Below are 13898 nucleotides of genomic sequence, written 5' to 3' on the forward strand. Positions count from 1 at the left end.
TTGATGAAGGAGGCAGACTGCCCAGATGGGGAAGTTTCTCTGAGGCTGGCCTCTGAGGAAGAGCGTTTTGAGAAATGGAGATATTTAATCATTGTGATATCAGGGTGGAGAAGGGGAGACCTAGCATAGGCAGTCTGCCTCCACATGGCCTTGTTCCCTGACTGTCATTTGTTAAGACTGCTTCTGAGAGAATGGGATGTGGAGGGCCATGTCCAAGACTTGTGAAGCTACTGGATAGACATGGCCTTTCATGCTAGAGTGTCTGCTTTGCCTGATGACATGATGGAAAGCATTTTTGATACATTAAAACACTCATGGCTATACCATGGAATAGAATGCAAAACACACACACACACTTTTGGATGAAAACCTCCAAAGTTGCCCCAGGATTCACATCCGCACTCCTCCCTGGTGGAAGGATCCTCCTGGCAAAGTTGGGAAGTCCTGAAGGTGGAGCCAGAAGTTCTGTGTGGTTGTGTCTGAAGTTTGTTTCTTTTTTTCCCCCTGATGTAAATCTCATTTGAGGTTTTGTAGTTTCACCTGCTCACTCTTGATACCTGTTGTTTCTCCTTTACTGAAAACCCTTCAGTGGCTCCCTGGTGGCTTTAGGTTAAAGTCCAAACTCTCCAGCATGACAGACAAATAGCTTTATGACCGACCTGGCCCCTGTCAACCTCTCCAGACTCGGTTGCATGTGCCTCCACGCACCCCCACCCCTCTTGCAGCCTACCGTTTGCCCACAGCAAACTTCTTTCAGTTCCTCAGACTGCTTTCTTCAAATACTCAAACAGAACACTAGATTTCAAACAGAATATTCACACAGAATAGTGGAAACATTCTGCATCCTCTTGTAGCCCAGGCCTTTCCTTTCCACTTGGATGCTTCTTATTTGTCTTTATCTTTATTTCAGCCCAGACACCATTTCCTCTCCAGAAAGCCTTCCTTGACCTCTCAAGTCTAGACATGTGCCCCTTCCTCTTGTCCCACGGCACCTTGCAATTTCTTGTGTCATACTACCCAGCACATTGTGTTGTCATTTCCTGTTACTTGGTGGTAACCTGCCAGGCTTCAGTTTCTCTTGAGAGCAGGAGCTGTGTCTTGTTTCTCCTGGTGCCTGATATTTAGTAGGTATTCTATAAACAAGTTGTGAATGTTTGGTAGGATCCCAAGCTAGAGAAGATTTCAGTGATGACTTACGAGGTATAAGCAACTGAGGAGTATTATCGTTCATGAATAAAAAGAGAGAAGGATTGAGTAGATCCAGATCCCTAAAGAATTGCTAAGAAGGGGCCAAAAAACTAAACCTTACTAAGAAGGAGTAGCCTGGCTATTGATGTTGCAGTAAAGTTTAGGGAAAGCTGTTACACAAGCTTTTAAGATGTCTTGTGAGTTGGTAGCATCCATGTGTTTATTATGCTATTAACCCCTGTTGTTTTCCCTGGAGTCATTATTGGTAAAACCACAGGGAAAACCTTTAAAGAATCTATGTCTATATAAGGGGCTGGAAAAGAAGAGAAGAAGTCTTAAAACTGTATCTCATTCCATGGCAGACTGGCTAGGAAATTATCCCAGCTATTAGAATCAGGGTGCCACTGGAGGCAGATGGTGGCCTAGTCTTTGGGGTTCTTCTAAGACAAAAATAGGGAAGTGCCTTGGGAATATAGTAGCGAAAACACAGTCTCAATGCAAATTGTTAAAAGAATGTTTCCTCTGGGTGAATGAATTACCAAAAAAACGACTGACCAATTTGAAAAAGCATTCCTCTTCCTCTGGGCTGAAGCAGGCTGTCACCAAAGCTGAGAGCAGATGGTACTTGGGCTGGCTTTCAGCCCTCAGTTGATGTCTTTTTGCAGGGAACAATCTGTATAGCCACTGGAGGTGGCTCAAGCCACAATCCCAAGATAGTGGTGGGTCACTAGCATCCAAGGGAGGCAGGTATCAAGGATCCTACTTTTTTTTTTTTTTGGTGATAGGGTCTTGCTCTGTTGCCCAGGCTGAAGTACAGTTGGTGTGATCATTGCTCACTGCAGCTTCAACCTTCTAGGCCCAAGCCATTCCCCCACGTCAGCCTCCTGAGTAGCTGGGATCACAGGTGTGTACCACCGTACCCAGCTAATTTTTGTGTTTTTTGTAGAGATGGGGTTTTGCCATGTTGCCCAGATTGCTCTCAAACTCCTGGGCTCAAGCCTGCCTCGGCCTCCCAAAGTGCTGGGATTACAGGCGTGAGCCACCGCACCTGGCCTACTTCTTGTCATACACAGTCCCAGAGCTGGTCATCAGCAGCGGCTCTTTCTGTAAGTGTAGTTCTGTGCCATCCAGTATAGGAGCCACTGGCTACATGTGGCTAGTTACGTTTTAATTTAAATTAATTAAAATTGAATCAAATTAAAACTTCAGTTGCATAGTCTCACCAGCCACTTTCACAAGTGATGAGTGGCTCTTGTATTGGACAGCACAGATAGCAACCATTTCCATAATGCCAGAAAGTTCTGTTGGATGGTGCTGGTATAGGTTCTGTATCTTATCCCCTTACCACCTCACAGCTTATTCTTTCTGGGCCACACTGCTTGGGTTGAAATCCTGTCTCTCTTCCTTACTTTAGTGTGATTTTGGGTAAGTCCCTTCTCTCTCAGCCTTAGTTTTATAATCTGGGAAATGGAGATAGTAATAATAGTGCCTGCTTCTTAAGGTTATTGTGAGGGCCAGTGTTTAGAGCCATGACTAGCTGCTAGCATATGTAAAGTAAGCACTCAATCCATGATAGCTTTTATTACCATTGGCTGGGCGTGGTGGCTCACTCCTGTAATCCCAGCACTTTGGGAGGCCGAGGCGGGTGGATCACGAGTTCAGGAGATTGAGACTATCCTGGCTAACATAGTGAAACCCTGTCTCTACTAAAAATACAAAAAAAATTAGCCGGGTGTGTGGTGGTGGGCACCTGTAGTCTCAGCTACTCAGGAGGCTGAGGCAGGAGAATGGCGTGAACCTGGGAGGCAGAGCTTGCAGTGAGCCGAGATCGCGCCACTGCACTCCAGCCTGGGCGACAGAGCAAGACTCCATCTCAAAACAACAACAACAACAACAACAACAACAACAACTAATTATTATTGTTATTCATCTCCACTCCCTTGCAGTTGCAGTCAGTACACAGTGCTGGCCTCTTCCCCTGTCTCACAGAATTGGTACCTAACCCATACTCCCTTCTTTCTTGCTCTCCTCTAGATAGATCCTTTCTAATCAAAACCACAAAAGAAAGGGAGTCAAGACACAGTGCCCATTAGCAAGCACCAGAAATGGTTGCTTATGCAGGTACCAGTATAAATCACATCAAACAAACTGCCAGAAACTGTTTTCCCTAACCCCCAACCAGAAAATATACAGTCTCTCTTTGTAGGTTTTTTTTTTTGGAGACAGAGTCTCATTTTATCGCCCAGGCTGGAGTGCAGTGGTACGATCTCGGCTCACTGCAGCCTCCGCCTCCCGAGTTCCAGTGATTCTCCTGAGTAGCTGGGATTACAGGCGCGTGCCACCACACCTGGCTAATTTTTGTATTTTCATTAGAGACAGGGTTTTACCATGTTGGCCAGGCTGGTCTTGAACTCCTGACCTCAAGTGATCCACCCGCCTGGGCCTCCTAAAGTGCTGGGATTACAGGCGTGACCCGTGATGCCTGGCCTGGAGTCATTTTTTGAAATCAAAATAATTCATTGCAGCCCTAGGGCAATGACTTGTGTTCCTGCAGGGACAGTCTGGCATTGAACAGACCCTAGCCTGAAGAGCTGCAGACTAGTCATACCAATGAATTTTAGGGAATGTTTTTTACCACATTAATCATCTTCTGAGTTGGGAAAATAGTCTTTAATTTGTCAGTTTCCTTCTCATAGCTGCAGTGTGACTCTGCAGATGAATTCAGTATATAAATTTTAACAGGAATCACCTGCTGTTTTAGGTTAATGTTTCACAAGCATTCAAGAAATGTTATCTATTCAGAACCAGTATTTTCCCTTCTATAACTATTTCTAAATTACAACAAAATTGTTTTAAAATTTCATATCTGAGATCCATGAGCATATGCAGAATACTCAGGGTGCAGAAATGAAAAAGGGATCAAGAAGATTGTGCATTCGAGGAGTTCCTTTCATCATTAAAAAACAATTTTACACATGGCTTTCTTTAGTTATGTAAGAAAAATGTCATTAAATTTCTTCAGTTTCTGTTTTTGGCCGTGGGCGGGAAACATTCCAGGACTGTCTGATCCAAAAACTAGTCATGACAACAACTTCATTTTTACAACACTGTTTTCTTCATAAACCAGAGGGAGCTGCAACTAGGGGGAAAAGCTCATGTACTACCTTTTGAAGGAAAAAAGCATTTTCTATATTGAAGCATTTCTTTGTGCTGCCTTTGAAGGAATAAATACATTAGCTCTGAGTTTTTTTGTTTTTTGTTTTTTAAACTGACTTGCAGCAGAATCTCCTGGAGAATTGCTGTTCAAATACTGGTTCCTAGGTCCTGGCAAAACCTTCTAAATCAGAGTCTCTGGGAGAAGGTTTGAGGAACCTGCATCTTAAAGTAGTACAGAGGATTCTGAGTAACAGGTTAGGGATTTGGGACTCTTTACTCTTAGTTCATTTTTCTTAAAATCGTCTTCCTTTTCTGCAAAACCTTTGTGCAACTCCCTTTGTGGCTGATGATGTAAGACTTGACTCTTGTCTTCTGCCAGTTACTACAAAACAGTTCTCTGATAGCCTAGATTAAAAAAAAAAAGTGTAATAAACACATTGTCTGCCTGTGCTGGGCTAGATGCTGATGATCTTTGGGGAAAGGTATGTGTAGAGGAGAAATGGTAAATGAGGTATCTGCAATACTGCTTATGGAAGACAGTTAAAGCCACACAGTGGAGTGAGACACTTAGAAAGCCATTGTGTTTTAGAACATTGACCTGGCAGTGATTGGAGGGCACGAATAATGAAGGTCAGGGAGGTCAATCTGAAGAAGCAATGGAGCCTGTAGTCATTAGGGTGTGAATCTCAGGGTGTGGGCAATGGGAGTATCATAGAAGACGAGGATCCAGGAAGCTTTGCAAAGGAAGAAAGAACAGAATTTGGTGATAGAATACAGGGAACAGAGGTGGGGGGAAAGGTGATTTTAATTTAAATTATCTAATCTAGGAGCCCAAAGAAAATGAGCTCTGACTGATGGAAATGGGAAGGTTGGAAGAAAAAACAGTTTGGTGGGGAAGAGGGTGCATGATGTGTTTTGGACGCTGGATTTGAGGCAACGGTAGAACACTCAAATGGAGCAGTTGGAAATCTGAGATTAGTTCTGAGGTGAGATGTCAGGATTAGGAATTCCCAGCATAGAAACTGTAGTCGAGGGATAGGAGAGTGATAAACTGGAGGTGAGTGAATGAGGGAGTCAGAAAGAGAGAAGAATGTGAGTAGTCCTCCTACTCCCTCTCTGCTGGAAGAGGGAGGAGGGAGTGGAACAAGCCAAGAAATAAGGAAGGAGCAGGGCAGAGGGACCAGAGGAGGAATCATAGAATTCAGCAGATAGGCATTTTCAGGAAGCATGAAACTTCTAATCCCAGCCTTAGAATGTCTTCTCTTATACAGAAGAAATAGGCCTCCTGTAGTCTCCATAGCTGCTGATAGTACCAGTGTTCATCAAAAAGGAACAATCTAGGCTGGGCGCAGGGGCTCACGCCTGTAATCCCAGCACTTTGGGAGGCCAAAGCGGTGGATCACTTGAGGTCAGGAGTTTGAGACCAGCCTGGCCAACATGGTGAACCCCTGTCTCCACTAAAAATACAAAAATTAGCCGGACGTAGCAGTGCGTGCCTGTAATCCCAGCTACTCAGGAGGCCGAGGCATGAGAATCACTGGAACTCCGGAGGCAGAGGCTGCAGTCAGCTGAGATTGTGCCACTGCACTCCAGCCTGGGCAAACAGAGTAAGACTCTGTCTCAATAAATACATAAATAAATAAATAAATAAATAAATAAATAAATAAAACAGAAAACAGTCTTTTCTTCCTAGCATATGAAATGAGTCACATTGTAAAATAGGGTTGTTTATTTTTAAAGTTATCTTGCCTATTGCGAATATTGCTTTTCATGGACATCTTCAGTCATTAAAAAGAATTCTGCCTTTTTTTTTTGTGGGTCTCACTGTGTCACCCAGGCTGGAGTGCAGTGGTGCAATCTCAGTTCACTGCAACCTCTGCCTCCCAGGTTCAAGAGATTCTCCTTCCTCAGCCTCCTGAATAGCTGGGATTACAGGCGCCTGCCACCACACCTGGCTAATTGTTATATTTTTGGTAGAGACAGGGTTTCACCATGTTGGCAAGGCTGGTTTCCAACTCCTGACCTCAAGTGGTCCGCCTGCCTCGGCCTCCAAAAGTGCTGGGATTATAGGTGTGAGCTACTGCGCCCAGCCTGCTCTTATTTCTTGAATACCTTGTTGAATATAATGCAGAAGATTGTCTCATTTTTTCTCGTAGGCACAGAAGCCTGGAAAAAATTCGTCAATGTGAAGAGATCTATAAAGAAGGCCAATACTTTGGTTGTTCCTTTGATCTGACCAAAGTGAAGGATTCCAGTTTTGAACAACACAGTGTGCAAATAATGGTCAAGGATTATGCAGGAAAAATTAAACCATCCTTCAATATAGTGCCTTTAACTTCCCGTGGTAAGTTTTAGAAGTCCTCTAAAACAATATGGATAAAAAGTGTGTTATATCTTTTGCACAATCAATACAAATAATAGAAAACGATGATTTTGGATTTAAGATCTTCTGAAACAAGGGACTATATTGATGTATAACTTTCTTTGATAGATCCTTTTTAAAGAAGCAAACTTGGAAGTTCTTTTTATTGAACACATGTGCCAGATGCTTTATCCTTGTTTACTTATGAGTACACTGAGAGTTAGAACAGTTAGTTGTAGAATCAACATTGGAATTGTCTCAGTTCATTGTTTGTTTCGTATTTTCTGGTATTCTGTTGTTTATAACAGAATACCAGAAACCGGGTAATTTATCAAAAAAAAAGGAATTTATTTCTTACAGTTCTGGAGACAGGGAAGTGGAAGGTCAAGGGGCCAAATCTGGTGAGTGCCTTCTTGTTTGTGGGGACTTTCTGCAAAGTCCCAAGGCTGCACAGGGCATCACATGGTGAGGGAGTTGAGCATGCTAGCTCAGGTCTCTCTTCCTCTTCGTATGCATCCACCAGTCCCACTCCCACGATAACCCATTAATCCATTAATCAGTGAATAGATCAATCCATGAAGGCAGAACCCTCATGACCCAATTATCTCTTAAAGGCCCATCCTCTCCATACTGCCACATTGGGGATGAAGTTTCAACGTGAGTTTGGGAGAAGATAAACATTCAAATCATAGCAGGAATCAGGCCGTCTGACTCTAAGATCTAGTCTCTTGATACTTAAAGAGGATGATGCTCATAATGATCATATATAGTTCCTGAATAATCTGTCTCTTAGAAAAGGCATAGACTGAAGGTAGTGTAATCGGGCGATATTCCAAATATTTAACATTCTGTATGGCATGGGAACTGATCAGTTAGAAAAACCAGTATAGCCATAACTGTGGGTGCCAGCTGCATGTCAGCCTGTTAGAAAGTACCCTCAACTTGAACACAAAATATCTGATTAGGTTCTAACTCCTCCACTTTGGGCAAGGCATATAAACCCCCTTCAAATATTTCCTTATCTGTGAAATGGAATATATAATCTCTCTCTATCTAAAAACATTGCCATAAGGTCCAAATGACATAAAGCGTATTAACACATTTTGTAAATTGCTAAAGCAAATTCCATAAGCGTAATGGGTTATTTGTTGAAATATCCCAACTGGGAGCTCAGATTCTGGCTAAGATAGTCATAGAAGTGAATTCTAATAGGGTACCAAAGTCAGCTTACTTTGTAGGCCAAGAGAGTGAGGTTGGAGTATTTTGCCCAGTGGGGTAAGCTGAAGCAGAGCCTTTTTCTTTGTTTGGCAGATTATCTTAAATGACCTTTTAAGGCTTATTTTGCTGTTTTTCTCCCTGGATATTAATGGTGATATAAAGGGAGAAGGAAGATCCTTCTTAAATAGAAGATGATATCTTCAAGTTGTTTTCTGTTAATTACCCATTATCTTCTATTGCTTGGTCTTAAGTATAACTGACTCCTGAAAAAGTAAATTGACCAGGCTAATGCTTTTTAAAAAATAAATTATTTTTTCTTTTTCTGAGACAGGGTCTCTGTTGCCCAGGCTGGAATGCAGTGGTGTGGTCACAGCTCACTGCAGCCTTGACCTCCCGGGCTCAAACTATCCTCCCATCTCAGCCTCCCGAGTACCTGGGACCATAGGCGTGTGCCACCACGCCAGGCTAATTTTTGTATTTTTTGTAGAGACAGAGTTTTGCCATGTTTCCCAGGCTGGTCTCAATCTCCTGAGCTCAAGCGATCTACCCACCTTGGCCTCCCAAAGTGTTTTATTCTTAATTGTGGTTATAAACACACAGCATTAAAATTACCATCATAAACATTTTAAGTGTACAGTTCAGTAGTGTTAAGTATATTCACATTGTTGTGCAGCAGATCTTTAGAACTTGTTCATCTTGCAAAACCGAAACTCTGTTCATTAGACATTAATTTCCCCTCCCCCCCCCGCCCTTGGCAACCACCTTTCTACTTGCTGTTTCTATGAATTTGACTACTTAAGATATCTCATAGGAGTGGATTTATATAGTATTTGTCTTTTGTGACTGATTTGTTTTACCTAGCATAATTTCCTTGAGGTGCATTTATGTTGCAGCGTGTGTCAGAGACTAAGCCAATGTTTTAATGGTGGTCTTTGATTGGCGTTAGTAAGTGACAACTAGGGAAGCCCCTTGTAGCTGGTGCCTTATTACTCATCAGGTGGAAGTACATCTGGATCCAAGCCCTTCTTTATTCTCTATGTTGCATCTAGATGTCCTGATTATAACCCTGGCCATTTTCTAACCAGATGCAGGTCAGAGTTCATATCATCTGCTAGATATCCCAAATATGTTCCTTAAATACATTTTACTACACAGTTTTAAATAAACTTCTTCCATAATTGTGGCTAATCAGAAATTCTAAAACTATATATCTGATCATGAAAGGCCACTAAATGCATTAGCTCTGTTTTGATTTAACTTTATGAACCCTACATATATATGCAGTTGTCTCTCAGTATTTGTGGGGCATTGCTTCCAGGAACTTCCAAGGTACCAAAATCCATGGATGCTCAAGTCCCTGATAAAAAGTAGCATAGTACTTGCATACAACCTATGCACATTTTCTCATATACTTTAAATCATCTCTACATTACTTATAATACCTAATACAATGTAAATGCTATGTAAATAGTTGTTATATTATCTAGGGAATAAATGAGAAGGAAAAAGTCTATACATGTTCAGCACAGATGATATTTTTTTAAAAAATATTTTCAGTTCATGGTTGGTTGAATTCATGAATGTGGAATCCATAGACTGTGTGTGTGTATAATCAAACTTTGGAAGCTTACTTGTGTTTTATTTTTGTTTTTCAGTGAAACCTGATCCTCCACATATTAAAAACCTCTCCTTCCACAATGGTGACCTACATGTACAATGGGAGAATCCACAGAATTTTATTAGCAGATGCTTATTTTATGAAGTAGAAGTCAATAACAGCCAAACCGAGACACATAATGTTTTCTCCGTAAGATTTTAAAATTATTGTTTTTATTTGGCTATTTTTCTTTTACTTGAATTTCTTACATTGAAATATCAATGAAACATAGCTCTTACATTTGTCAACTTATGATGATGATGATGGTAATGAAACTTCTTGTCTAAAATAAGGCATGGTGGAAGATTTGAAGATTTATGGTATAATAGTATCAGCTGCAAGTTTCAAGCCATTTATTAATTCATCTGTAAGCCTGTTGAAAAGGCCTATTAAACAGTAATTCATGTGCTCAACACGTTCTTATTAAATGTTCACCATATGCCAAGCACTCTTTTGTGTGCTGGGGTAAGGCAGTGAACGTGACACCTGACAAGTTTTTTTTCTGCATGAATCCTACATAATAGAAAACGTATGTAAATCAGCAAGCTAATTTCAGAGCGTGAGTGCTGTGAAGAAAATAAAATGGGCTGATGTAGTAGAGTGACTGGGAGAACCAGAGAGAATATTAGGTAGGGAAATCATCTGAGGTAATGACATTTGAGATGAGACCAGAATGATGAACAGACACTAGCCATGTGAAGATCTGGGTGTAGGGGGTCAGCAGATACAGACTCCGAGGCAAGAATGAGCTTAGCATGTGTGAGAGACCAGAAAGAAGGGTGGGTGGTGTGGTCAAAATGTAGCAGGAAGAGATGTCTAAGCAATAGGCAGACATCAGATCATGCGGACACTTTGGAGGCTCTGATAATACCATTCTGTTTTCTTGGAGTTTGTGGCAACTAAAGTAATCAGATTTGAATAGTCAATATTTGTTGGATTATGTGCCTGTATGCTATTCAGAATCAAATGCAGAACATGCTAATTAGAGGTCCTGTAGGACACTGACCAGAATGTCCTATAATCTCAGGACATCAGTCTAGTTGTTCTGCTTTAGGGTAAAGGTCACAAACTAGGGCCTCACACTTTTTTTGTTTGGAGCACAAAGTCGTGATTTGTTTGTTTCTTTGTTTACTAGATTTGAATTTTTTTGCCCAGATTTTAAATCATAGTACCTTAAGAGTGTATGTCCATAAGATGGCGCCTTAGGACCATGAAGACTACACCACTCACTTGTGTGCTACCTGCCTGGACCCTTTGTGTGTTTGAGCTTTGGAGGTTAGAAGTGAAGTGTTTTATAGTGGCTTTTAAAGGAGCCTAGCATCTCGCACGTGGGTAAATTCCTTGGTCCAGTTGTTTCAGCTTGTCATGGAACTTTCAAAATGCTTGCTAAAATAAGCCAGTGTTGACAGGCTGTAATTCCAACTCCAGAGGGAGTGACCAAGTCCACAGCAGAACAGAACAGCAAATGCTCTTCTGGGCATTTGCATTATGAATCCTTCTGCTGAAATATAATAATCATTATTAGTACCAGAAATTAAGTGCCCCAGGAAATACAGCAAAGGGAAAAAACTAAGGGCTTCCATGTGGAAGGGGGTTGGTGCTTGAATTTACAACAAAAGCAGTTATCAGAAAACTGAAATACACTTGTTTACTCCAGTCTTTACTGTTCTCTCCTTTCTGAAATCCTGAGATGCATGTCTGAAATCCCGAGATAGTATTCATTTTGCCACTCAATTATTTTCTGCTGTTTAACCTATCACATGTATGCATTTTCTCTCCACTGAAAATATAAACTACAGAAAACCAAATGCCACATGTTCTCGCTTATAAGTGGGAGCTGGATGATGAGAACACATGGACACATGGAGGGGAACAACACGTACTGGGGCCTGTGGGGGTATGGCGGGGGAGGGAGAGCATCAGGAAGAACAACTAATGGATACTGGGCTTAATACCTGGGTGATGGGTTGGCATCAGGAAGAACAACTAATGGATACTGGGCTTAATACCTGGGTGATGGGTTGATCTGTGCAGCAAATCACCATGGCACACATTTACTTATGTCACAAACCTGCATTCCCTGCACATGTACCTCAGAATTTAAAAGTTGGTATTTAAAAAAAAAAAAGAAAGAAAGAAAATATAGACTCCTGTAGGAAAGTCGAGTGCTGTCTACTTTGTGCTGTTCCTGCTACTAAATAGCAGCTAGCATGTATTAAGTGATTACTATGTGCTAGGTATCTTAATAAGCACTGTATCTGAATTGTTTCATTTAATCCTCACAATAATCCTAAGGATCTAGGTCCTGTTATTTTGCCTCCATTTTACAGATAAGAAAACTTAGTTACTCCTAAGGTCACATTTCTAGTAAGTGGTAGAATCAATATTTAACCAAAGTTGTAACTCTAAAACTTAGATTCTTAACCACTAGACACCACCTCAATACTTCCTCTTAACAGCAATAGCTGTCATTCATTAAGTGTTTATGGAGTGCTACAAAGATGCACTTCTATGTGCTTCTTCATACAGTAGCTCATAGCAACCCATGAAATAGAAACTATTTTAACCTATATTTTATTGAAAAACTAAGGCTCAGAGAGGTTAAGTAACTTGCTACAAGCCACACAGCTAATAATTCAGTAACACTTCAAAGTTTGGTTGGTTTCCATGTATTTAACTTTGACCAAGAATACTTAGCATAACATCATGTGCATAATCATCATTTAATATATTATTATTGAATTGAGTTACTTTTTTTTTTTTTTTTTTTTACAAACTTCTGAACTGAAGAGAACACATACACTATGGAAGTTATCTACCTATATCAGAACTATTTTCTATTTGGAATTAACTCTGTACACTTGAGTTTAATGTTCTTTCTCCTAGCAGATGTAGAATGTCATCAGTTTTTTGTGTGCTCACAGATTTTGAGCTCTGCTGCTTAGAATTTTTTTTTCCTTTTGGAGGAATTATTTTGTCTGGTGTTACACTTAAGAGGGGGAAGTAAGTGGGAACATGAACTGGCACTATCACATGGGGGCTATGGTTAGAGGTAGCTCATGACAGAATTATGAAGTAAGGAACAACTTGTCTCTGACCACCCCCCACCCCTCAACCTTCCCAGCAAACTATCTTCTGGGTGCCCTGACTTTCCTTCTCTTAGTGGTCTCTGAATAGCCAGTAAACTATGCAGGGGGATTTACATTTGAACAAGAACCTAGAGACCTAAATCTATAGGTTGATTCGCCAAGTTTGCAATTTCTGTATATGGGAGATGGTCCAGGGGAGGAGGGACATCAATTTGCAACTTGATCCCTCAACTGGTAGTTGACGCTTGTGATTCCCCAACAGGTCTACTATTCTAAATGGCCAGTAATAGGGTATACTAGCCCCCTGAGTGGGTTTTTTTTTCCTCAACCCCTGTATGAAATATTGAAAGGATGTCCCTTCATCATTTGCTTGGCCTCTCAGCTCTTCACACATGCTGGTAGGAACTATTTAGTGAATGACATTAAATGTCAAAAATAATAGCTGTGTGTTCTGGTCTTGGTTCCAAGTTTAAACATCTCTTTGATAGAAGTTGACTATTTAAGCAAACAGATTTTCATGTGTTTTTTACTCCATTTTGGAAATACTTGCATTTAAGGAAATTAGTATTCTCTTTACGTTAGACAGCAAGTGACTTTTATTATGTGGAGGAGAATTTTGCATTACACTTTCTTTTCTCCAACCCAGTCACGTTTTATATCTTATACTCTCAACAAGGGACACTGGTTTCTCGCTCCCTGTCTCTTTTTTAGAAGTTTTTATTGAGGTACAATACACAATCAAAATTATACAAATCATAACCTATAGCTCAATGATTTTTCACCTATGTAACCAGCACCACAGAAGCCCCCTCATAATCCCCTTCAGTTGCTATCCTCCAGAAGAGCAGCTACTATCCTGGTTTCTAATCCCATAGATTGATTTTGTTGCTACTTTAAAACTTTATATAAATGGAATTATAGAGAACGTACTTTCTTTCCTTTTTTTTTTTCCGAGACAGAGTCTTGCTCTGTCACCCAGGCTGGAGTGCAGTGTGGTGGCACAATCTCAGCTCACTGCAACCTCCGCCTCCCGGGTTCAAGCGATTCTTCTGTCTTAGTGTCCGGAGTAGCTGGGATTACAGGCATGCGCCACCACGCCCGGCTATTTTTTTTTTTTTTTAATTTTTTAGTAGAGACGGGGTTTCACCATATTAGCCAGGCTCCTGGCTCTAGAACTCCTGGCCTCATGTGATCCACCATCCTCAGCCTCCCAAAGTGCTGGGATTAC

The 13898-nt window shown here is 41.1% G+C and overlaps 1 protein-coding gene across 1 annotated transcript in view; it reads left to right on the forward strand.

The window, feature by feature from the left end:
• Positions 1–13898, forward strand: part of IL13RA1 (interleukin 13 receptor subunit alpha 1) — a 65233-nt gene that overhangs the window by 23268 nt on the left and 28067 nt on the right. The window contains exons 5-6 of the mRNA XM_005594443.4: positions 6501–6688; positions 9580–9731. Of these exons, the coding sequence (XP_005594500.1) occupies positions 6501–6688; positions 9580–9731 (340 nt within the window). The remainder of the gene's footprint in view (positions 1–6500; positions 6689–9579; positions 9732–13898) is intronic.

Source organism: Macaca fascicularis, chromosome X, assembly GCF_037993035.2.
Source record: "Macaca fascicularis isolate 582-1 chromosome X, T2T-MFA8v1.1".
Taxonomy (NCBI): Eukaryota; Metazoa; Chordata; class Mammalia; order Primates; family Cercopithecidae; genus Macaca; species Macaca fascicularis.